Here is a 23,453-nt window from a genome sequence, read left to right as displayed (position 1 = left end):
CAGATATGCGTAATATGGTGCAGTATTTTCTGCTATTTTTTGTATAAATGCACCTTTAACTGTGCGTGATTAAACGTATATAAAAGTGCAAACGATGTGTGACAAAATTAAAACACTTCGATTGTGCGACTGTGTGTCTATTTTATATATATATATACACCACTGTTATTTTATATATTAGTGTGAATAATAATATAAGTGACTAGAAAAAATTTTTTACCAGTGAAAAAATAAAAATAAAATAAAAATATAAAAAAATAAAAATAAAAATAAAAAATAAAAATAAAACAAACACCAAAAAAATTTTTTTAGATACTAATGTGTAAAAATATCCTTATCTCACAAACACCTCTTATAGTTAATAATTAACAAATTAGTTCTAAAGACACCAAATGGTAGCAAGCATAGAGAGTTTTGGTTTAATTGCTTAATTAGTTTCTTTTAAATGAAATCTTCACCCAGTGCTGATCTGGTGGTATATTATACTCACAGACGTGAGTGAATCTGCGCTTTTGAGAGAACAAGCCGTGTCCTTCCAATAATCATCCGGCAACCTTCTAGCTGGGCAGAAAATAGAGCGGCATGTGCAGTATCGTTTAAAAAAAGCTGTTTAATAAAAAATATAAAATACACTCACAAACGCCTCGTTTTAAAATCGCATATAAAATCTGTGAAGTCCGCTTTTCAAATGAAACCGTAGCGTCCTTTACTTTGCTCTGCGCATCTCAGTCTTGCGCTGTAGCTCCAAACGATCTGTCGTTTGGAGCTACAGCGCAAGACTGAGATGCGCAGAGCAAAGTAAAGGACGCTACGGTTTCATTTGAAAAGCGGACTTCACAGATTTTATATGCGATTTTAAAACGAGGCGTTTGTGAGTGTATTTTATATTTTTTATTAAACAGCTTTTTTTAAACGATACTGCACATGCCGCTCTATTTTCTGCCCAGCTAGAAGGTTGCCGGATGATTATTGGAAGGACACGGCTTGTTCTCTCAAAAGCGCAGATTCACTCACGTCTGTGAGTATAATATACCACCAGATCAGCACTGGGTGAAGATTTCATTTAAAAGAAACTAATTAAGCAATTAAACCAAAACTCTCTATGCTTGCTACCATTTGGTGTCTTTAGAACTAATTTGTTAATTATTAACTATAAGAGGTGTTTGTGAGATAAGGATATTTTTACACATTAGTATCTAAAAAAATTTTTTGGTGTTTGTTTTATTTTTATTTTTATTTTTATTTTTATATTTTTATTTTATTTTTATTTTTTCACTGGTAAAAAATTTTTTCTAGTCACTTATATTATTATTCACACTAATATATAAAATAACAGTGGTGTATATATATATATAAAATAGACACACAGTCGCACAATCGAAGTGTTTTAATTTTGTCACACATCGTTTGCACATTTATATACGTTTAATCACGCACAGTTAAAGGTGCATTTATACAAAAAATAGCAGAAAATACTGCACCATATTACGCATATCTGTTTTTGTTCCCTTTTTTCCTTTGCTTTGTTAGGAAATACAGCGATTCCCCTTTACCTATATTTGAATTTCCTACGGGCCTGGGAGAGCCCTTGATAAGGACTCGCTGTAACTTGGAACTTCACTGCCCAAAAGACTCAAAAACTTTTGTTGTGAACACTGTAAAGAGTCAGAAGAAGACAAATAATTCAAAAACTATAGAAAAAAAACTCAATTGAAAAGTTACTTAGAATTCATTCTATAACGTGCTAATATTTATCTTAAAGGTGAACCGCCCTTTTAAAATCAGGGAATGTAAAATTGAGATTTCACTGTAACCCATTTCTGTATATTACCGTAAATAATTTTTGTTCCTGAAACTATGCCAGGTATGAAAATAGTTGTATTCCCATACTGTGCTGTAGGGGGATCTTATTCCATGCAGTGTTTGGAACCCTGGCAAGTAACATAAGGATTCCATTTGTCATGTTTGTGAAACTGGGTCATGGTATTTAATTTAAAGCCTGACATGGATTGCAAGAGTATGCTATTTTAATGGCAGTGTTTAGAAAGTGTGTCTAGCATGTGTTCTGATTGCCATTCTCTTTAGTTTCAGCAGGTTCGAGAGCAGTTGGATAATCAGATATCGCACCTCAAACAGGAAAACAGTATTCTACGAGATGCCGTCAGCTCAGCCACCAATCAGATGGAGAGCAAGTATGTGATGTGATCTATGAATGAACATCACTCACTTAGTTCACAATGAATGGTTTCCTTAGCCAGAGCATTACCAGCATATGTAGACCATTTAGAAGGGAAAAAGTTATGTTGTAATGTAGAAGAAAAAAACTATTGTAAGTAGATGAGCAACTGCAGGCACACACGTGCAACTTTAATATTGGCTGAAACTGAACTGTGTTATACATGCCACTATTTGGTCTCCAATAATCCATCATAGCTATGTCAATTTATGAAACCAAAGTGATTGGTCAGACCAGTCAAATTGTGTGATTTTAGGGGCATTGAATGTAAGGGGGTTATTCATCAAAATTCGAATTTGTGAGGTTTTTTCTAGCTCTAATAAACTCACAACTCGAATGTTTGCTTATTTGTGAAAAAACCTGAATGTAAAAAACACAAATGCAATCAGCGTGAAAAATGCGAATACTCAAATTGATGGAGTTATCGGGGGGAAAAAACCCCTCAAATTGATGAAGTTTTTCAGAGCAAAACACAAAAAAACCCTAAACATCATAAAGGCTAAAACATCTTTAGGTGGTTTAAGGGACCTCTGCCAGTAGCTTCTACATGACCTTGACAGGTTTTAACTGGAGTATTTTCGGATTCAGCTTTTGGCAGCATAATAAATCCCGAAAAATTTGAGTTTTTACTTAAACTACCCTTGAAAAACGTGATTTTTTTTTTTAAAATACACCACTTGACCGTCAACAAATAACCCCCTAAATGTTCTGATCAGGCCCTGCTTGTCTAGTACAGTTGCTTTATGACCCCTATGTCCAGGGGTGGGAGCTATGTTTTGACATAGCTGCATGCTTTGGCTTTAGACATTATTTAAGAACATGATCAGAACAACAAATTGTAGAAGGGGCAGTACATTTTGTATGCATGCACGGGTATCAGTAATTACCGTACTGTCAACAAGAAACAAAACGCGTTGGGTTTTTTATGTGTGCTATGAGAGATGTTGATACATTTTTCAAGGAGTGCCCTATTAAGTGTAATTATACAAAGTTACTAACCAGATACTGTTGTTGACACGTGGTATTTTTCATCCACTTTCAGCCTGTGGAACATCACCCAATTTCGCCCTAAGACTCCTGTCATTGTCTGTAATGGAAACCTCTGATGACAGGTCTTTTTTTCACCAAAACACCTTAAGTGTGCATCTTTTGCTCATTACACGAGGTTGCGGGTAAAGGCAGTACAAGTGCATTTGGCTGCTTTCCACCGACTGTAGCTCCTTTTAATTGATAGTCTGCAAAATCAGATGCTTGTTACAATTTAATATTCAGTCTAGTGTTCGATCTCAAACCTTACCCCTTAAAATTAGCGATGCACCAAATCCCAGCATTTTTCAGTGTGCCCTAAATAGAAATGCTAAACTTTAAAGCTCTGGGCAACGGAACTTGCAGTTTTTTTGTTCAAATTTGTTTCTCGGATTTTAGCATTCAAACTAGAGTTCAGATTTAGTTCAGTAAGTATGCATCTTTTGCGATGGATTTGGTATTTAGACAAATCTAGAATGATGGATTTGGTGCACCTCTAACTAAAATATTTTTTTCCAATTATTCAGAAGGGAATGCAAGGACCACGCCATGGAAAATGGATTAAATCAAACATTTGCATGAAATGGAGTATCAAACGAAATCAAATATATGTATATTTTATATTGTCAGGCAATCTAGTGATCTTAACAAGCTTCGCCAGGATTATGCCAGGTTGATGAATGAGCTGACTGAAAAGAATAACAGGGTGGCGCAAGAGGAACTGCAGAAGAAGAACTCAGAACAAGCTGCAGTACAACTAAAGGTAGCACTCTCCCACTTTGTGTTTCACAGATTTTGTGCCTCCAGATTTTACCTTACTCACTGCTTGGGTCACGTTTTGTCTATTTATTCCAGGCACAGATGCAAGAGGCAGAGCGGAGCTGGAAAGAAATTGAAAAGTACCTACGAGCAAGAATTTCGGAATTCGAAGTAGCACAGCAAGGTGACACAGCAAATTGTATTATTATTTGTTAAAGCTTTAGCTTTTAGCTCATCTACTAGCTTAAAATAATAAAAATAATAATAAATGGTATTTGTTTCTACTACTGCTGTTAAATCTGAAATCATCATCTCTCTACTTTTTATACTTATTGTATGTGTACATTTTTAAAGGGATCCTGTCATAGGAAAACATGTTTTTTTAAAAAACGCATAAGTTAATAGCTGTACTCCAGCAGACGTCTGCACTGAAATCCATTTCTCAAAAGAGCAAACAGATTTTTTTTATATTCAATTTTGAAATCTGACATGGGGCTAGACATTTTGTCACTTTCCCAGCTGCCCCTGGTCATGTGACTTGTGCCTGCACTTTAGGAGAGAAATGCTTTCTGGCAGGCTGCTGTTTTTCCTTCTCAATGTAACTGAATGTGTCTCAGTGGGACATGGGTTTTTACTATTGAATGTTGTTCTTAGATCTACCAGGCAGCTGTTATCTTGTGTTAGGGAGCTGTTATCTGGTTACCTTCCCATTGTTCTTTTGTTAGGCTGCTGGGGGATGGGAGGGAGGGGGTGATATCACTCCAACTTGCTGTACAGTAGTAAAGAGTGATTGAAGTTTATCAGAAGACAAGTCACATGACTTGGGGCAGCTGGGAAATTGATAATATGTCTAGCCCCATGTCAGATCTCAAAATTGAATATAAAAAAATCTGTTTGCTCTTTTGAGAAATGGATTTCAGTGCAGAATTCTGCTGGATCAGCACTATTAACTGATTCATTTTGAAAAAAAATTATTTTCCCATGACAGTATCCCTTTAAATGTGAATTTTCTTGGCTGTGTGTAGTTTGTAGTATTTTTGAATACCAGGGGCTTCACAAAAGATACATAGACATAGACTTTTAGGGGTTAAAACAAAGGTGGTTTCAGGCAAAAACGAAAAAAATTGTCCACTACAGTAAAGCTGTTCATACACAAGAACAGTATTTATTTTCTGATCAATTTTTTAGATGTTAAGGTTGTCTATAAACAAGAAATGTGTGTATGTTTCTGCTTCTATGCTAGACCCAAAATGTACATTGCTAAATGCTTTTGCAATGTCAGCCATTGGTGTAGTCACAACGGGAACCTTTGCAGTTGAAGCTGAACTTGAGGTATCCCAAATTCCTTTTGAGGGTCGCACCCAGGCTCAGGAAGCTGGGAAATCAATTTTTTTCAGCAATCGAAGAGGCAGATGTTGGCTTAATCTATGCTATAGATTTAATACCTAAATGGAAATCTATTGCCAGGGTCTCAGTAGTTTAATTTGTCTACTATCCCCAAAGACTTGCAAGGAAAGCTGATCTCCAAGGATAGTGAAGTTCAGAGCCTACACAGCAAACTTACAGACACCATGGTCTCCAAACAACAGCTGGAACAGAAAATCATGCAACTCATGGATGCAGGCCAAGGGGAAAGTCTCCAGGTGCAGGTATGGCTGACTTTTCTCGGTAAATCACTTGAATCTGTGTGTCAGCTCTTGAGAAAAGAACAACTTTGGGGATCGGCATAAGAAGTCCATTTACAAGCTAAATGTGGTCCTTGTCATTATCAGACTACATCAAATGCTCCCTAAAGCTGAGATGTTTTTGAGTTGATAGAAAACTGATAGTCAGCATTTTTGCTCCCAAAAAAACACTCCTTGACAGAGTGAGGGGTTGTAGAGGTCCCCATCCTTCTATTTTTTTTCTTTACCCTTAAACCACATTCAGATGTAAAAAGAGTTGGGGAGCAACGCAAGCATGAAAACATGTTCCTTGGTTATGCAAAATAATTGCTGTGATTGGCAATTTGGTAGCCACTGTGTCGACTGGCAGCCTACATGAGGCTCTGTTTGGCAGTACATCTGTTTTTTTATGCAGCCAAAACTTGCCTCCAAGCTAGGAATCAAAAATAAGCACCTGCTTTGAGGTCACTGGGAGCAACATCAAGGGGTTGAGATCTGGTTGGGAATCACTGTTGTAGAGTATACCACCTATGAAAGCAGGAGTGGAGCTGCAGTGGTTGTATGAATGCAGCTGAGCCCTGCATCCCCATGTTTGTTACCCTCAATCTTAATTTGGGTGCTGGTGTCCGTTACCCCATCAACCTGAAAACATTTTAAGTTGCAGGACATAAACAGGCAGAATGAGAAGGCTAATAATTCAAATAATGAGTCCTGTGTAATTACACGACCAGTCTGGAATATTTGGAACTAACTGTACATTTCCTATGTCATTTTCTTTTCCCAAGGATCTGGTGAAACAAAATGAAGCTCTGAATGCCCAGGTTCAAAAATTCCATACACAGATTGCAGCTCAGGTAAGTTACTAAAGCTTCTTCCAGATATTGATTAGATTATCTGGGGTTCTTTTCCCGGTATATTTTAAGTGTTTAGTGGAGCTTAGATAACACATATTAATAACTGGTTACAAAAGCCCAGCAAAATGCACAGCAAATTAAGCAAAATATACTTAATATTGCCAGACATGCAGACCAAGCAAGCCATGTGTATGCGCATTCAGGGCATTCTAACGTCTTGGTGTCCCTGGCCTGTTATATATTGCCTGTGGCTGAATTAAATGCATTGAATTGATGCAACATAAATAATAGTGACAAGTTATCAGAGATAGGAATGGTGTCATCATTGCTTATAATACAACTTGTTTCTATGCTTTTTATTTAAAAAAAAAAACACGTTTCATGGTTTCCCTTTCCCCTGGCCTAGGGCTAACACAGTCGTCAGACTTTATCCTCTTTTACACTTGATCAATGGCTGTTGTGAAGTTCTAATAGGCTGAAATACAGTTGGAAATAGTATTTTGTATTATCAGAGCACTGTGCCAGTCTCCCCTCATCCAGCATGTAGCTAGATGTGACATCTCTGGGATTGGAATAGTATAAGTGCCTTATAAGGGATACTGTGACGGGAAAACATGTTTTTGTCCAAAGGCATCTATTAATAGTGCTTCAACAGAATCGTGTACTAAAATCAGTTTTTCAAAAGAACAAACAGAATTTTAATATTTAAATTTGACACGGGCTAGACATGTTTGCGAGGTGCCCTGAGTCATGTAACTTGTGCTCTTTTGCAAGTTGGAGTTGTATCAACACCCAAGCAGCCTATCAACAGAACAATAGGAAGTAACGTGATAACAGTTCCTTGGCATCTGTAATGCTAAAATAAAAAAATAGATAAAAAAGTCCCCACACAGTGGTAGATATGTAATTTAGAAATTAAAAGTACGATATCCAGCCCATTGTTACCTTAAAGGACATGATTTTTATGAGTGGAAAACAAGCATTGCAAAAAGAGGGGAGCTTTGTGTTGCTTAAACTACATTCATGTGGCCCAATTTGCTTTTGAAGTATACAAACAAAAATAAGGCTATTAATGAATATTACGATAATGAAATGTTATCGGCTTGACTATATTTTCTTTTCTTACAGTCCTCTGCAACAGTCATTGTTGAAGAACTGCAAAAAACGTAAGTTTTTCCCCCCCATCTGTTGCATTGACCCGATATTGATGTGGCCATTTTAATTGCCAGAGGGTACTTCCTAAATTGGGCTTTTGCAGTTTATTTTAGTTTAAATTTAGAGATTATCTTTTTATTGGAGGGGCTTTAATTTCTCAAAGATCTTGTAAGTGATTTAATTCTGGCAGCTTGCTTTTAAAAGAACCTAGTGGAAATGTTGCATTTTTCATTCACATCAGTACTGCCTTGTTCATCCATGTTGCCATTAGGGATGGGTCTGTGAATCATTTACAAACAAGACTATAGGAGATCTATGTATAGTTAATATATAGTGGCTGTTTATAGGTAGATTGTGAATTAAACAGCTATTTATGGATATTTTCACATCATTTTATTGCTAGTTTCCTTTAGGTGTAGCTCCTGTTTTGTTGGCTAGTCTGCAAAACATTTCTTTACTAGTTACTGGTAAAGGGAAAATAAATATTCCAGTAAGGATTCCCTGAATGCCGACAACCAGATATAAATATTATCAAGCACTGCAGCTTACCTGGGCTTTCAATTTTTTGGGAGCGGTATAATGTCCTTTGTTGGGAAGCAATTGCTTTGCCTTTTATCTCTGTAGCTCCTGTAAGGGCCTTGACTGTGCCGTATTTGAGCCAAACCTGTTCTTCAGTCCTTGCTCTAACCTTACCCTAGCCTATGATTAAGTGTCCTGTGGGGACACGAAACGCGTCAGGCTATTATTTTTTATACAAGATGTAAATAAAGCTTTTTGTACTAGTTTACTAACATTTTGAGACTCCTGGATTCTACTTAACTTAGTCATATTTTTGGGGTGTCGGAATGGTGCCAGCTCTATTTTTCTCTGTAATACACTGCATGGGATTTTTGTAGATCCCTTTCCCTTGTAGGCAATGGAAATCCCAATAAACATGACACTGATGCACAATAAAAACCAAAAAATGCATTTTTATGCAGCACTTCTGTATGTTGACAGTACTCCCATTAATTGCACTTTTTCTGCTTTAAGAACCATTGGGGACGTTCCACAGCCAAACATATTTTTCCTGCTCACTTTGTGAATGTTAGGTTGAGGAATTTGTTGTACAAAATATCACAGATATATATTGGCAGCTAGTATTAATGTGTAGAAATTTGCAGGTTATACCAGAACAAATGCAACTCCCTATACATTTATTTTTAGTTCCTTATTTTTACTTTCCATGACTTTCCATGTACACAATCACGGCTAGACTTCATTGAGTCAATGAATACTACCGCTCCAAACTCACCCTTTGTGATGTGTTACTCTATGCAGCTCCACAAAAGTCTCGGGTGCTCAGCTATCAGTGTCCCAACTGTGAAATCTCTGCAGTCAAACATGAATCAGCGGCACCCTGGATAAAATAAGAGAGTCTTTATTGCAACAGGTCAATCATAGGATATAGCTATAGGCATAGCCTATGATTAAGGGAGTTCCTCCTGAAACGCGTCCGGCCTTGTTGATCCATGACCTGTTGCAATAAAGACTGTCTTATTTTATCCGCCTGATTCATGCTTTGAGTGGGTAGACCTTTTTAGGCACAACCATTGTTCCTATTCTACATATGTGTCTTCACCGTGTGTACATTTCCCCTATGTTTCTGTAGGGTTGTTGAGAAGGATAAGGCGATCAAACAAATGCACGATTCTCTTACTCACGAACATGCCAATTTCACCAACAGTAAAGAGGAGCTCAAGGTACAGTAAAAATGGCAGCAACATTTATTTCACTATTCGTATTTGTATCACAGGTCCCTGTAGATAAGGATTAAGTATTTCATTTTTGTTTTAACATTTTTAATCCTCGCCACTTATAGTCACAAGACACAGTCTGTCTTTTCTAATTTATTTCATTTAAATGTTATCATACAGCTGTCCAGGTGGAGTAAATTGTAGTATCAGGTAGTTTACTTCTCTGCATTTATGTCATATTTTACTATTCTGAATTTGCTCTTTGCAGACGGTTCAGAGAGACAACATGGCACTAAAATCAGAGTTGCAGTCTCTTCACTCTGCAAAGGATGAAAAGGTATTCTTGCATTGTTATTATCATGCATGTATTTACCCTTGTGTATTACAAATGATCACCAACTAGATTCAGCTAGGGATATTAGGAGTGACACACAGGGGGGCAGATCTATCTGACTGACTTTTGTCATTGTAAAGTCATCAAAGTTACAATTGAATAGACAAAAAATAGATGGACTTTCCACAGTAGATGTACTTTCCATAAGTTTGTATTTACAACAGCACCCCTTTTTGTTTGAGAAGAAGGCAAGAATTATGGCAGTTCCCAGATAGTACCTTAAAACCCTTATGCATTTATAATGTATTTGTGTGGCACAAAAGGCTTGGGTGCTCACTAATGTTCATTTATTTATCCATATAGGTTGCCCTAACCCATGCGCTGGAACAGATGAAAAGAAGGTAATAACACTTTCTCCTAGTTTTCGAACTGTAAATAAATATTCAACTTAATTGTGGCCAGTGAATCAGAGGAAGCCCAGTCTCATTATTGCCCCCCTCATTCACTGAATGTAACAAAATATTCTTTAGGAGCAACACATCATAGTTCTTTCACCCTTTTACCTTGCAAAGATCTTCTAGTTTGTTTTCCACCCAAACCCTTGTCAAATATGGGGATCTCTGCTTTATTAATGGAGACAGAAGTGGGTTCTATCCAGTAAATTGGTCAGATTATTTTTCAATCTCTTTGGGAGGCAAATTGACATTTTTATAAATATATTATTTTCTTTTAGTGCCATAGAAAAAGAGGAGCAAATAAGAATATTGAATGAAAGACTCAATACTGAGCTTGCAAAGGTGTCCAGCAACATAGCGGATTTTAAGGTAATGGCATTTTAAAAGTTCTTGTTGCATACAAAAAGAGTATCCAGGCTCAACCTGGGTGCAGCCGACGTCTATTTTTATCCTCATTTGGAATAAAACAAATTGTTGAATGTTGTTTACTTCTGATTTTAAAATGTTCTTACTTTCGTTTTTTTTTTTTTTTTTTAATCTAAGGCTAATAAGGATGCTTTGGGACAGTTGGAGAATAGGTGAGCAGACATGTTGATGAGTAGTGCTAATGTTGTGGTTACACTGAACTGTTAAAGCATTGGTTCAGATAAAAGTCACAATATCACTAGAGCTGTTTTTTTAAAGTATTTATGGGTACTGTGTACATATTGTTGTTGCTCATAATCCTTCTGTGCACTTTCAGTATGCAAGAGAAAGACGAGAAAATCAAAACCGTAGAGGAACTTCTGGAGAGTGGGCTCATACAGCTGGCCAACAAAGAAGCAGAACTGAGGGTAAGTGCTAAATGTACACACAGACAGGCTTACCTTCTGACAAGTCCTTGTTTTTGGGATTGTTTATTTTCTAAAACAAGGGTCCCGTGTTCCAAAGTATTTGTACAATATGGCACTGTTCAGATTGCTACAAGGAAGTGCGGGCCCATGCAGTGCTACTTACACCTCTGACCCAATAATAAAGCATATGGGATTATCAGGCTACTCTGTTTTAAATTCGGGCACAGCAGAGTTAGATTGGCCAAATAGACCACAGGTGCAAACCCTCTCTTAACAATTTAATACGGTTCAATAAACATGCTTCAGTTGCTCAGCTGAATAAAGCAACATCATCTATATATTTTGGAATTTTGATTTTAAATTGAATGTAACCATCTTGGACAAGTCTCACCTATTGCATATTTTAGTGCCAGGAATATAATTGATGTTTAACTCTCCAAATGTCTCTCCCTGGTTGATTATGATTCCAGCATACATAAGCCATCCATCCACGGTGCTCAGAGCGCAGAATCAACCAGCCACCTATGGCTGTTTTATTCATTTTAATAATTAAACTTGGATGTAATTGCTCAGCAGGAAGTCTGGTCAGCTAAGGACCCCTGTAAGGACAAACATATATTTGTAATTAGTGCTGCATCTTTCGTAAGGTGCCACTGAGACATCTTTGAGAGAAATAGATGAAATGGATAGTGCAGGGGTCCCCAACCTTTTTTTACCCTTGAACCACATTCAAATGCAAAAACAAGTTGGGGAGCAACACAAGCATGAAAAAGTTCCTGTAGATGACTAGGGCTGTGATTGGCTATTTGGTAGCACTTATGTGGACTGGCAGCCTACAAGAGGTTCTGTTTGGCAGTAAACCTGGTTTTTATGTTTCCAAAACTTGCCTAAAAACCAGGAATTCAAAAATAAGCTCCTGCTTTGAGGCCACTGAGAACAATATCTAATTCTAAGGGGTTGGTGAGCAACATGTTGCTCGTGAGCTACTGGTTGGGGATCACTGGTTTAGTGCTTCAGTAGCATGCCAGATTATATTACTGGCCTGTAATACATTTTTATCTATTTTAAGGCAATGAGAGATGAAAATAAATCCTTGACATCAAGCTTGAAAGCCCTAAAGGAGCAGCAATCTGCACAGGTAAATAAAGCATTTCTATTGTGCTCACACCAAACCTGTAACATGGCAGGATTCACTTCAAGCTATGTGCAGAGTTAGCTGGAGAAACAAACAAAAATGCAAACTTGTTTTAGTATGTTTTCACTTCTTGTAAGCACCTATTGATAATGTTCATTTAGCTTGCCTGTGCATAACCTGCTTTATAGTTGCTCCAAAGAGCACTGAAACATTCACAATGCAACACGTGCAATGCAAATGTTTATTTATTTATTTATTTTTTTACTAGAATTGCATTTTACTGTGCTGGTAGTACCACTGCCGTTTTTTATTAACATGGTAACTTGGCCTTGCCAAAACCTTTGCTTTGCTGAATCTTTGCTCTTTACCTGGTATAACCCAGCCCCCCTATACAGGACTATTGAGATAAGGGATAAGCGAGACCATACTAGGAGATTAACCTTTAAAAAAAAAAAAAAAAATGAAAAGAATTGTGTTATTGACTGGGCCATTTCATTTGTTTGTCTTCTAATGCTTTTTACAATTTCCCCCCCCTCTCATGTCTTTGAGAGGAGAAAGGATACAGTGTACACATATTTAGCCTCTCTTTGATTGCTGCACTAATGATCGATTTGTCATGATTACCTGCCCCTTCATTATTACACGGTAGTTTGAACTTGCATTCAAATAATTTTTTTTACCACTGTCTGTATGTTAAAAATTACCATTTTCCATGAATAATTTGTCATTTTTATTCTCATTATTTTCATCAGATATCACTCACTTCTGTTGTGGAAGAACTTAAAAATCAGTAAGTCACACACTTCCTTGCTCCCCTTGTTTAATCGTTTGCAGTTTATATGTGTTTTTTTCTATTACAAGAAGCGTATACTAGTAAATGTGTACCTTTATGTACAGGATGCTAAACAAGAACAGCTTGCGTGCCTGCTCCACACACTTGTACCAGTAAAACCCAAATGCTTTATTTAAAAGCAGGAATAACATTCACGAGTTATTAGAATGGTTATGCATTGAATGACCCTATGTGATATAGCTTGCTTTATTAGGATATGCAAAATAAATACTACATTCATTCTACAAGAGTGGGTGGAAGTGAGCACCAATCATTGTATCAATGGTGTTCCAGAAGAGCTTAGATGGATAGCTTTTACCATACTTGAACATTGCTCTCACGCAGGTCACACAGTTACAAACATTTTTAGTCTGAGGCACTTACTATATCCAGATGTATGTGTGTAAGAAAATACTACATCTTTCTGTGAACACAGTTTTGGATTACCAACCTTGGCTACATATGTATGCACAGATAAGTAGGCGGAAGTAGCATGAGGAATGGGGAAATTGTATGATTTACTAAGCATGGCTGTCTAAACTGCTTTATATCGAAAAAATCTTTAAATTCGCATTCTTTGTGTCCCCTAGGGTACACGAGAAGGAGGGAACCATAAAATCTGTGCAAGATCTTCTCCAGGCCGAGCAGCAGAAAACCAACAGCCAGGAGGCAACTGTTAAGGTACTGGATAACGCTCTCTATAATTTCCCTCCATTTCTTTTCTCCTTCACCTTTTTAATACATTGGTTCCTGGCTTAACTGGACATAGTTTTTTCTCCTTCTCAAAGGCTATTTCCTTGGTATTTCTATACATTTACTATATCCATTTTAAGTGCATTCTAATTTTGCACTTTTCGTGTAGCCATTTTTCATCAGTTGTGTAACCATTGTGTGTTGATCTGGTCTCCCATCTGTCTCATTTGTTGTTGCAAAGGCATTGAACCAGGAAATCGAGTCTCTGAAGGAAGCTTTAGGAAATAGCCAGCTTGAAAAGGCTGAACAGGTAATAAGCCAACGAAAGATGTGTTAGTGTCCAGTAGAATGGTAGATTTAATTGGTATATAGAACATTTCAAGTAAGTATTCAGGAAAGATGCTCATATCAGCACATGTACAGCATTCCTCTTCTTTAAAAGCTACACAAGTCTAATTTTCAACAATGTGAGAATGTAAGAATTTGCAGTTGTGGGATGCAATATTTCCAAATCAGAGGTCTGAGCTTAACGATTGACTCACAATGTACTGTATATATACAATATAAATGTCACAATATAAGGCTGATTAGTCATTAGTTTAGATTGTTCGTACAAGGCAGCTCTAGTTCAAATAGCACCAGAATTTAATAATTGGCTCTGAAGCATCAGCTTATACGACATGTGACAACACAGAAAATTTTTTCAAGGTCTTCCCGAAGTTCAGTTCTCTAGCCATTTCCCCCCGTTCTCCAACCGGTACAAAATGATAAATATGATGAAACAGCGCTCCCTAAGAAGCTCAAGGAAAGACAGCAAGAAAAATTATATATATAAACAATTTAAAAAATAAATAAACAAAATATCTTTCTTTTCAGCAGTGTCTTCTTTTATAAGTAATGAAGTAGGGTTAGCTTTCCCTTTAAAACTAATTATATTCACTCGTGAATAATGAGATAGGATTAACTTTCCCTTAAAATCGCTCAGAAACACTTGTACACCAAAGGAGGGTGGTTACTCACACACGTTTAGATGAGTATATCGCTTTCAATAAAACATCTCTTCTGTAGTCTGTAGGAACAAATGCACTATAGATGGTGTAAAATCTTTTTTTTATTTTCTAATAAATTTAAAGTTGCACTCGCAGTTTCATACAGTGTGTCTTCTCTCTGGGCACTTCCTGGATGACGTCATTGCCCAGAGTAGTGATCTGCAGGCTGGGCCGATACCCGCGGGTTTGGGTCGACCGCGCGCTCTTTTCCCAGGTGTCGAAATGCCGACTTTCGGGTTCGTCCTTTATAGATGCTGCACCTGCTTGCCCCGCCCCTTTTGTGACTTGGTCAGCGCGTCTATAAAAGCAACCCAGAAGCGCCGATGCGGGCAGGCTAAGACAGGGCGGGTTAGGGTCGGGTCGGGGAAATCCAGACCCGCACATCACTAGCCCAGAGAGAAGACACGCTGTAAGAAACTTTGTGGGCATAACCCTGAGATACTAACACAGCGGAGAAGGGAAGTGCACTGGGAACTGGATTTACTGCATTATTTATGTGAGCGCAATTTTTAATTTATTAGAAAATAAAAAACTATTTTACACTATCTATAGCGCATATACTATCTATAGCGCACTACAGTGAACAAACTACAGAAGAGAGAGAGGTTTTATTGAGTTATATACTTATCTACAGTTTCTGAGCGATTTTAAAAGAAATTTAACCCTATCTCATTATTCACGAGTGAATTGACGCGGTTTTAAAGGGAAGCTAACCCTACGTCACTACTTATAAAGAAGACAGTGGTGAAAGTAAAATTATTTTTTTTTAATTCTCCGCAAATAATGAAAGGGGAGCACAAAAATTTGTTACAGAGAAAGTAAAAAATGACTGCACTATATATTCATATATATATATATATATATATATACATACATACATACATACATACATACATACATACATACATACATACATACATACATACATACATACATACATACATACATATATATATATATATATATATATATATATATATAATTTTTCTTGGTGTCTTTCCTCGAGTTTCTTAGGGAGCGCTGTTTTATCACTTTGGAATATTTATTATCTGACATGTGAACCTAATTTTCTGCTTGATGATTTACGAGGACCCATAAGCTTAGCTTCTTTGAAATTTGTGTGCAGTTTCATTGACATTTCTAACAAAATCCAGGATAGCGAACCTCCTGTGACAACTTTGAAGGCCTGGCTCATTACTACTATAGAGATGATGAACCTTTAGGCTGGTGCAGTAAGTTCAGTATATTTTTAGGGTTTAGTCCACCTTTAAATCACCCTAGGTAGAACAGTAACATACAGGAGCAGCATACATGCTCATGACTTACAAGTATGCTAAGGGTGTTTATACATGCAGGTAACTGTACAGTTAAGACTCTAGATGGCTTTTATTGCTGAAAGTAGATTAAATAGGAAACTTTCTATCCGTTTCTGTGTTCACTAATAACTATTAGTAACATATAGAACCGCAGGGCAGACTGAGCTGTGAATATGCTTGTGCAGCTTAGATGATCGCAACTGTAGCACTAGAAATAAACATTGCAAATGTATTTTTCAGCTTTAGTAGGACTCCCCAATTCGAGACTGGTTTTTGATTCTCATTGTGAGTGACTGAACTCTATTTAGGAATCCTTCAGGCTCTTACAGTGCCATTCATAACACCTTTGCATTTCTATATTATGGGCATCATAAAGTTACCTTTCTCTTTCAGATTTCCAATGGAGCACAAGTGCAGGATCTACAGAATAAGTAAGTAGGAATTTGTGCTAAATGTTGATCTTAATAAAGGTGGTCTGTTATCTGGTCCTCTGCCGGGTTATTTCAATGTCATTGTTATCATTTTGCAGGCTGAGAAGCAAAGAAGAATCATTAAAAAACATAGAAATGCGATTCAAAGAACGTGAGAAAGATATTGCTGATCGGGAGAGACAAATCCAGGTGACTCTTTTTATACTCGTGAGCACTAACACATATTAGGAATTACTAAAACTAGGCAATATTTGCCTTTGTGCAGTAACCCCTAATTGCTGATTGTTTGCTATGGGTTACTGCTTCTGTTGCTACAGTTTTGCCCATTGTTGGTAAATGAGCCCCGATGTGTCTGTTATGTTTGTTATTTTACTTATATGGTTTGTTTGTTTTGTTTTTTTTTTATTTTAAGGATTTGGATAAAGAATGTAAAGTTCTGAAAGCTCATACTGAAGAAGTAAAAAAGCAACTACAACAGGTGAGCAATAGTTGTTGTTTTTTTTTTTTTTAGTGTTAACCCCTTAATTTGCAAAGTAAAACATGCCTGCGATGCTCTGAAACTGTAAATGCTATAATATCAGATCTTGAAGTTCTCTTTTCTCCGTACGGCCCTACCTGTCAGTGCAGGACGACTGGGGTTAACTTGCTCCTCTCCGGAGGCAGGACAAACTATTACTTCTTGAGACTCCTCCTCCTCGGTATCTCCACCTCCTCACCAGTTTTTTAGTTTGTCCTGCCACGGAGGCAGCAAATTCTCCTTCTCCTACAATTTCAGCATTATCAAGTTGCGAGCTCTCTGGCCTTATATAGGAATCAGATTGAGCCCAACACTACATCTCCTGTCAGCACCGGCAGGGATAGAATACAACAACTCAGGATGGTTGAGCCCGTTATATGTGCGCTCCCCCTGTGACAGGCATCAGACCAAGTTGAACCAGGTGGTTTTGGTTGAGCCCTAAGTGTGTGCTCCCCCCTGTGACAGGTATCGTGCCAGGTTGAACCTATGGGTTGGCCGAACCTGAAATATGCGCTCCCCCTAGCACGCATTGGTTGAGCCCTCTAGTGCGCTCCCATACCTTTTTAGCCGATGTTCGGCATCAAAGGTTAACCGCTCCCTTTATCACGATTTAAGGTTGAGCCGAATAGTATACAACTGCGAGAGCAGGCAGAGGGGCATCACAGGCGAGTTACTCGGCTCGCACTTCATAAGGCAGGTGCGTTCCACAAGGCCGCGCTGCGTTCCAGCGCAGCCTGGATTGTTCGCGCCCTTAATCTAAACGGCATGGGTACGTTGGCGCGTCCGCACCACTTCCGGCGGCCATTTTAGGCAGCATCAGCGCACATCAGACGCGCAATTCTTACTCTCCCACATAACGGTCGGCTCAGTTACTATATAACTCACGCATGCACTCCGGCTCCCCAGTAAATAAACTGGCACTATGGCTTCAGCGGACGAAGACTTGGTCTCCTTAATAGAGGAGATTGATCTACCGGATAGGCATCGCAAGCTAAAAACAAAGATAAAGAAAGCCACCAAGGCTTCAACAAAACGTAAGGATCGTTCTCGATCAGTTTCCCCTGTGCAATCTACGTTACAACCATCAGGTTCAGCACCTGGTAATAGTGGCACACTTACACCCACAATACTGGTCCCTCAGGACTCCCAATCACAGGTTCATATACCCTTACCGATATCTCCTATGCAGCCTTCAGGTTCTACATCAACGCCAGCACAACTTCAGGCACCCCCTGATTTTTCGCAGTTCCTATCATGGTTTCAGTCTACCATTCAGACCACACTAGACATGGCGGTAATAAAGCAGTCAGATCGTACCCCTGTAATGGGAGGAAAGAGGAAGCGTAAAAGGTCCCCTTCTCCTCCTTCTGAGGATGACATGGCAGACGCATCTCCTACTTCCCCTAAGGAATCTGACTCATACTCCTCTACAGAGGAAGGGGCCATATCTGACTCACAGTCATCATCCTCATCTGAGGATATTTCCAAGCAACCAGAAGAAGTTAAAGACCTGCTCAGATACATTTTCACTACTTTAGAGATTAAAGAGGAACAAGTTTCCCTTTCTAAAGCAGATAAGGTACTAGGGAATTCCTCCAAGCGTCCAAGGTCATTCCCAGTTTGTAGATCCACTTCTAGGCTCATTGAGACCGAATGGGCACAGCCTGATAAGAAAGTTAACATACCACCAAAATTTTTCAACAATTATCCTGTGCAGGAGGAATTTAAGATATGGGATAAAATTCCCAAAGTTGACCCACCCATTGTGAGGCTATCTCGCCACACCATGCTACCGGCGGAAGACGCAGGGTCACTAAGAGACCCCATGGACAAAAAAATGGACTATGTCCTCAAAAAAGATTTTCAAAGCGCAGCAGCCACATTAAGGCCAGCAGCAGCAGCGTCTACAGTAGCCAAGACAGCAAAGTATTGGTGCCAAGAACTCAGCCATTCACCACCTACCGACCCTGAAAAATTTTTACAAGACATCGACAAAATTAAGTCAGCACTAACTTTCTTGGGAGAGGCCACTCTCGATATAACGAAACTCGCTGCTAGAGCATCAGCAGCCTCAGTAGCAGCTCGGAGAGCCCTATGGCTATGCCACTGGGCAGGCGACACAGCTTCCAAGAATAGACTCACATCCTTAAAATTTTCTGGGTCACAACTATTCGGACCAGAGCTTAAACAAATTATTTCAGAGGTCACAGGAGGTAAGGGGGCTTTCCTCCCACAGGCCAAGCGACCACGTCGTGACTTCCATAGAAGGAATTATCATCATCAAAAATCATGGTCGACCAACGGCAACAAGCAGTCAAGACCACCAAGACAACAAGGTCAAGGGCAGTCCAACAGGCGCTATAGGTCGCCATGGCAGCCCTCATGGCAAAACCAACAAAAGTTTTCAAAGAAGCCCATTTCAGCCAAGGGTCAGGATTCCTGACTACGCCACCGCTTCCACAAGCACTTCACAGGTCGGGGGAGGTTACAGAATTTTGTGAACGTTTGGAAAAAATCAATCACGGATCCATGGGTTCTAGATATTATCACGAAAGGGTACAAAATCCCTTTCTTCGCCAAACTACCCCAAAACAGGTTCGTTCCCTCCTCCATTCCAACCAGAGTAGAAAAAAATCAAGCTCTATTCGATATTATCACAAGCCTATTTCAAAGCAATGTCATATCCCTGGTTCCAGACAACCAGCGTTTTGCCGGGTTTTATTCAAACCTGTTCCTAGTTCCCAAGAAGGACGGAGGTTACCGCCCAGTCCTAAATCTGAACCTCTAAACCGATTCGTCAGATACGACAGGTTCAAGATGGAAACACTACCCTCCATTATAAGGGCTCTAAAGCCAAATGCCTGGATGTCAAAAATAGACATAAAGGACGCGTACCTGCACGTACCGATGCACGAGCATCACCAACGCTACCTAAGGTTCGCCATTGCTCAAACACATTTTCAATTCAGGGCGCTGCCCTTCGGTCTGTCCTCGGCACCACGCATCTTTACAAAGATCTTAAACGCTCTACTAGCATCATTAAGGACACAAGGCATACACGTCACAGCTTACTTAGACGATCTTCTGATCACAGCAAGTTCCGAGGAACTAATCAAGAGCCACACGCAGATCTGCCTGCAAACTCTTCACCAGCACGGCTGGCTGATAAACCATCAAAAAAGCCGTATAATCCCATCACAGAACTTGGACTTTCTGGGCATGAACATAGACACCGTGCAACGCAGGGTATCATTACCCGAGGCCAAAGCCATAACATTAAGCAGAACAGCACAAGAGGTAATAGGAAACACATCCACCTCAGCACAGAGCATCCTAAGGTTGTTAGGCCTCATGGCAGCAAGCATAGAGGCCTTACCATTTGCAAAGTTTCACCTCCGACCATTGCAATCCTTCTTCCTAAGTCACTGGAACAAAGATCATCAAGACCTTTCTCAGATCTTCAGCCTATCGGAAAGGACCAAAGACAGTCTAATCTGGTGGACCTCAATACCTCGCCTTTGCCAGGGCAGGCTCTGGGACAGACCAGTTCAAGAGGTGATAACCACAGACGCAAGTCTCATGGGGTGGGGGGCATCATGGCCCCCAGAGGTCTGCCAGGGGAAATGGTCGCGTCAAGAGACGAAATTGCACATCAATATCCTCGAGCTGAGGGCGGTCCTCAACGCACTCAAGCATTGGCAACACCAACTACAACACAAACACATCCGAATACAGTCCGACAACGGCACCACAGTGGCGTATCTCAATCGCCAGGGAGGCACCAGGAGTGCAGCAGCTCTCAGAGAGGTATCACGAATAATGATCTGGGCAGAACGGAACAACAACCATGTCACATCAGTCTTCATTCCAGGAATTCAAAACTGGCAGGCGGATTACTTAAGCAGAAACACGCTAGACCCCGGGGAATGGCAACTCAAGCCAGAGATTTTTCAGGCAATAACAAGGAAATGGGGGACACCATCAATGGACATGATGGCATCCAGATTCAATACACAACTTCCCAGGTTCCTTGCCCGAGTCCACGACCCCAGGGCGGAAGGGGTGGATGCCCTAGTAAATCCATGGACTTGCCAACTAGCTTACGTATTCCCACCCATTCCACTTCTTCCCAGAGTAATTCAAAAGATAAGGTTGGAAAGGGTAACCACAATTCTAATCGCTCCATGGTGGCCCAGACGCACGTGGTTTGCGGACCTAATTCAGTTGTCCCAGGAGGAACCATGGATTCTTCCCCAAATACCAGACCTTCTATCTCAGGGGCCAGCAGTAGCAAACCACATAACACAACTCAAATTAACTGCGTGGCTATTGAATCCCAGCTTTGGCGCGACAGGGGATTCTCCTCAGCAGTCACCACTGCTCTCCTAGCAGCTCGCAAGACTTCTACTGCCAAATCTTATTATCGGACTTGGCAACGTTTTCTCAGCTGGTCAGAATCTCAGAAGTTACATTGGAAGAATTGTCAATCTCCTCAGATTATGGAATTCTTGCAGCAAGGTCTGAGCAAGGGACTCAGTGTCTCTGCACTGAAGGTTCAATTGTCAGCACTTTCATCTCTGTATCAAACCCAATGGGCTCTACTACCTGAGTTTAAACAGTATTTCCAAGCACTACTGCATATCTATCCTCCACACAGAGACCCGGTTCCCCCATGGGATCTAAATTTAGTTCTAAAGGTTCTTCAACAACCTCCATTTGAACCCATGGCCACTGTAGACATCAAATATGTATCTTGGAAGGTAACGTTTTTACTCGCTATTTGCTCAGGTCGCAGAGTATCGGATCTCACAGCATTGTCATACAAACAACCTTGGTTGGTCTTCCATCAAGATAAGGCAGTGATGCGCACAGTCCCATCTTACCTTCCGAAAGTGACATCTGCATTTCACATAAATCAAGAAATCATTGTTCCTTCCTTTTGCCCGAAGCCATCCAACCAGGCTGAGCAACAACTGCACAAACTAGATCCAGTTAGGGCATTAAAATTCTACCTTAAGAGATCTTCACAGATCAGGAAAGCAGATGCCTTATTAGTGCTTTGCGGCCCTAACAAGGCGGGCCAGCCAGCGTCAAGGGCTACACTAGCTAGATGGATAGTGTCCACTATTTCAGAGTCCTATACTAGGGTAGGCAGAAGCTTACCTCTCAAATTGAAAGCACATTCTACCAGAAAGATCAGCACTTCCTGGGCGCTTCACAACTCAGCTTCCCCAGAAATGTTATGCAAGGCAGCCATATGGAGCTCCTTGCATACGTTTTCAAAATTCTACAAACTTGATGTTCTCGCCTCTTCAGAAGGGGTTTTCGGCAGGAAGGTGCTGCATGCAGCAGTAGCACCTAGTTAGTTCCTGCATAGTTCAATCATAAGCTTCTATACCTTTTTGGGCACGCTACCCATAGTTTCGTTTGGTTAGAGTTTTTTGTTCCCACCCAATTTTAGGACGGCTCTGGGACATCCCCAGTCGTCCTGCACAGGTAGGGGTAGGTAGGGCCGTACGGAGAAAAGGAGATTTTCTTACCTGAAAAATCCATTTCTCGTAGGCCCGTACTGTCAGTGCAGCATCCCGCCCTAGGGTAGGGTGCCGGTTTTTTTGCTGCTCGTCTCTAGACAGTTAAGTTAGTTAGGTTAATGGCTATCTCCACCGACAGGCTTTATAACAAAACTGGTGAGGAGGTGGAGATACCGAGGAGGAGGAGTCTCAAGAAGTAATAGTTTGTCCTGCCTCCGGAGAGGAGCAAGTTAACCCCAGTCGTCCTGCACTGACAGTACGGGCCTACGAGAAATGGATTTTTCAGGTAAGAAAATCTCCTTATTTACTGCACTGGAAGGCTTCTAATGGCTAATAGACACCCGATATAGTCCAAGACATGAGAATATTTCCCACTAGCTCTGCTGTGTACCTGAGCTTTCTTTTGCTATAAATAAATGGGTAATGGTATCTATGTATACTTTTAAAAGTCGACACTTCAAGTATCAGTAACGGAACTAGGTGAGGACGGGCCCTGGTGCGGGCCGTGCAGCCACCCCCTCCCCCATGTCCGTGCTAATTTTCTTTGCAGCTGCAGCCGGCTGCAGCGTGCAATCTGCCGGGTGGGCCCTGCGGGGGTGCGGGCCCTGGCACAGTTGCACCCCCTGCTCCCCCGGTAGTTACGCCACTGTCAAGTATTCAATTTAGGACTGCTTTGCATCCGCTGAATCGCTGTATATAGACTATTAGGTTATTGGAGGGTCCAGAGGTTGGTGAACTTTATGCATGGTGTCTGATTTAAATTAAAAACTAAATTTGGGGAGGAACTTTTTTGGGACTTATAATTTATGTAAAAATTTTCCTTGCAGCAAGAGTCTACATCCGCACAAGCTGAGAATCTCCAAAGTCGGTATGTTTTGAATAATGTTCATATAATGC

At 39.9% G+C, this 23,453-nt stretch overlaps 1 protein-coding gene across 4 annotated transcripts in view; it reads left to right on the top strand.

Annotated features, from left to right (window-relative positions):
* The window catches only part of LOC108698890 (kinectin), a 95,104-nt gene that overhangs the window by 46,241 nt on the left and 25,410 nt on the right, over positions 1-23,453 (top strand). For 3 of the 4 annotated variants that reach the window (XM_018230754.2, XM_018230752.2, XM_018230755.2), the window contains exons 8-27: positions 2,086-2,192; positions 3,893-4,025; positions 4,118-4,205; positions 5,525-5,670; positions 6,471-6,539; positions 7,668-7,705; positions 9,346-9,436; positions 9,699-9,767; positions 10,128-10,165; positions 10,498-10,588; positions 10,763-10,797; positions 10,962-11,052; positions 12,122-12,190; positions 12,940-12,977; positions 13,610-13,700; positions 13,954-14,022; positions 16,471-16,508; positions 16,607-16,697; positions 16,921-16,986; positions 23,384-23,424. In XM_018230754.2, the coding sequence (XP_018086243.1) occupies positions 2,086-2,192; positions 3,893-4,025; positions 4,118-4,205; positions 5,525-5,670; positions 6,471-6,539; positions 7,668-7,705; positions 9,346-9,436; positions 9,699-9,767; positions 10,128-10,165; positions 10,498-10,588; positions 10,763-10,797; positions 10,962-11,052; positions 12,122-12,190; positions 12,940-12,977; positions 13,610-13,700; positions 13,954-14,022; positions 16,471-16,508; positions 16,607-16,697; positions 16,921-16,986; positions 23,384-23,424 (1,499 nt within the window). The remainder of the gene's footprint in view (positions 1-2,085; positions 2,193-3,892; positions 4,026-4,117; positions 4,206-5,524; positions 5,671-6,470; positions 6,540-7,667; positions 7,706-9,345; positions 9,437-9,698; positions 9,768-10,127; positions 10,166-10,497; positions 10,589-10,762; positions 10,798-10,961; positions 11,053-12,121; positions 12,191-12,939; positions 12,978-13,609; positions 13,701-13,953; positions 14,023-16,470; positions 16,509-16,606; positions 16,698-16,920; positions 16,987-23,383; positions 23,425-23,453) is intronic. The other variant, XM_018230753.2, reaches the window with a different exon arrangement.

Source organism: Xenopus laevis, chromosome 8L (assembly GCF_017654675.1).
Source record: "Xenopus laevis strain J_2021 chromosome 8L, Xenopus_laevis_v10.1, whole genome shotgun sequence".
Classification (NCBI taxonomy): Eukaryota; Metazoa; Chordata; class Amphibia; order Anura; family Pipidae; genus Xenopus; species Xenopus laevis.
The sequence above is the reverse complement of the archived record's forward strand: the minus strand, read 5'-3'. Positions and strand labels throughout refer to the sequence as shown.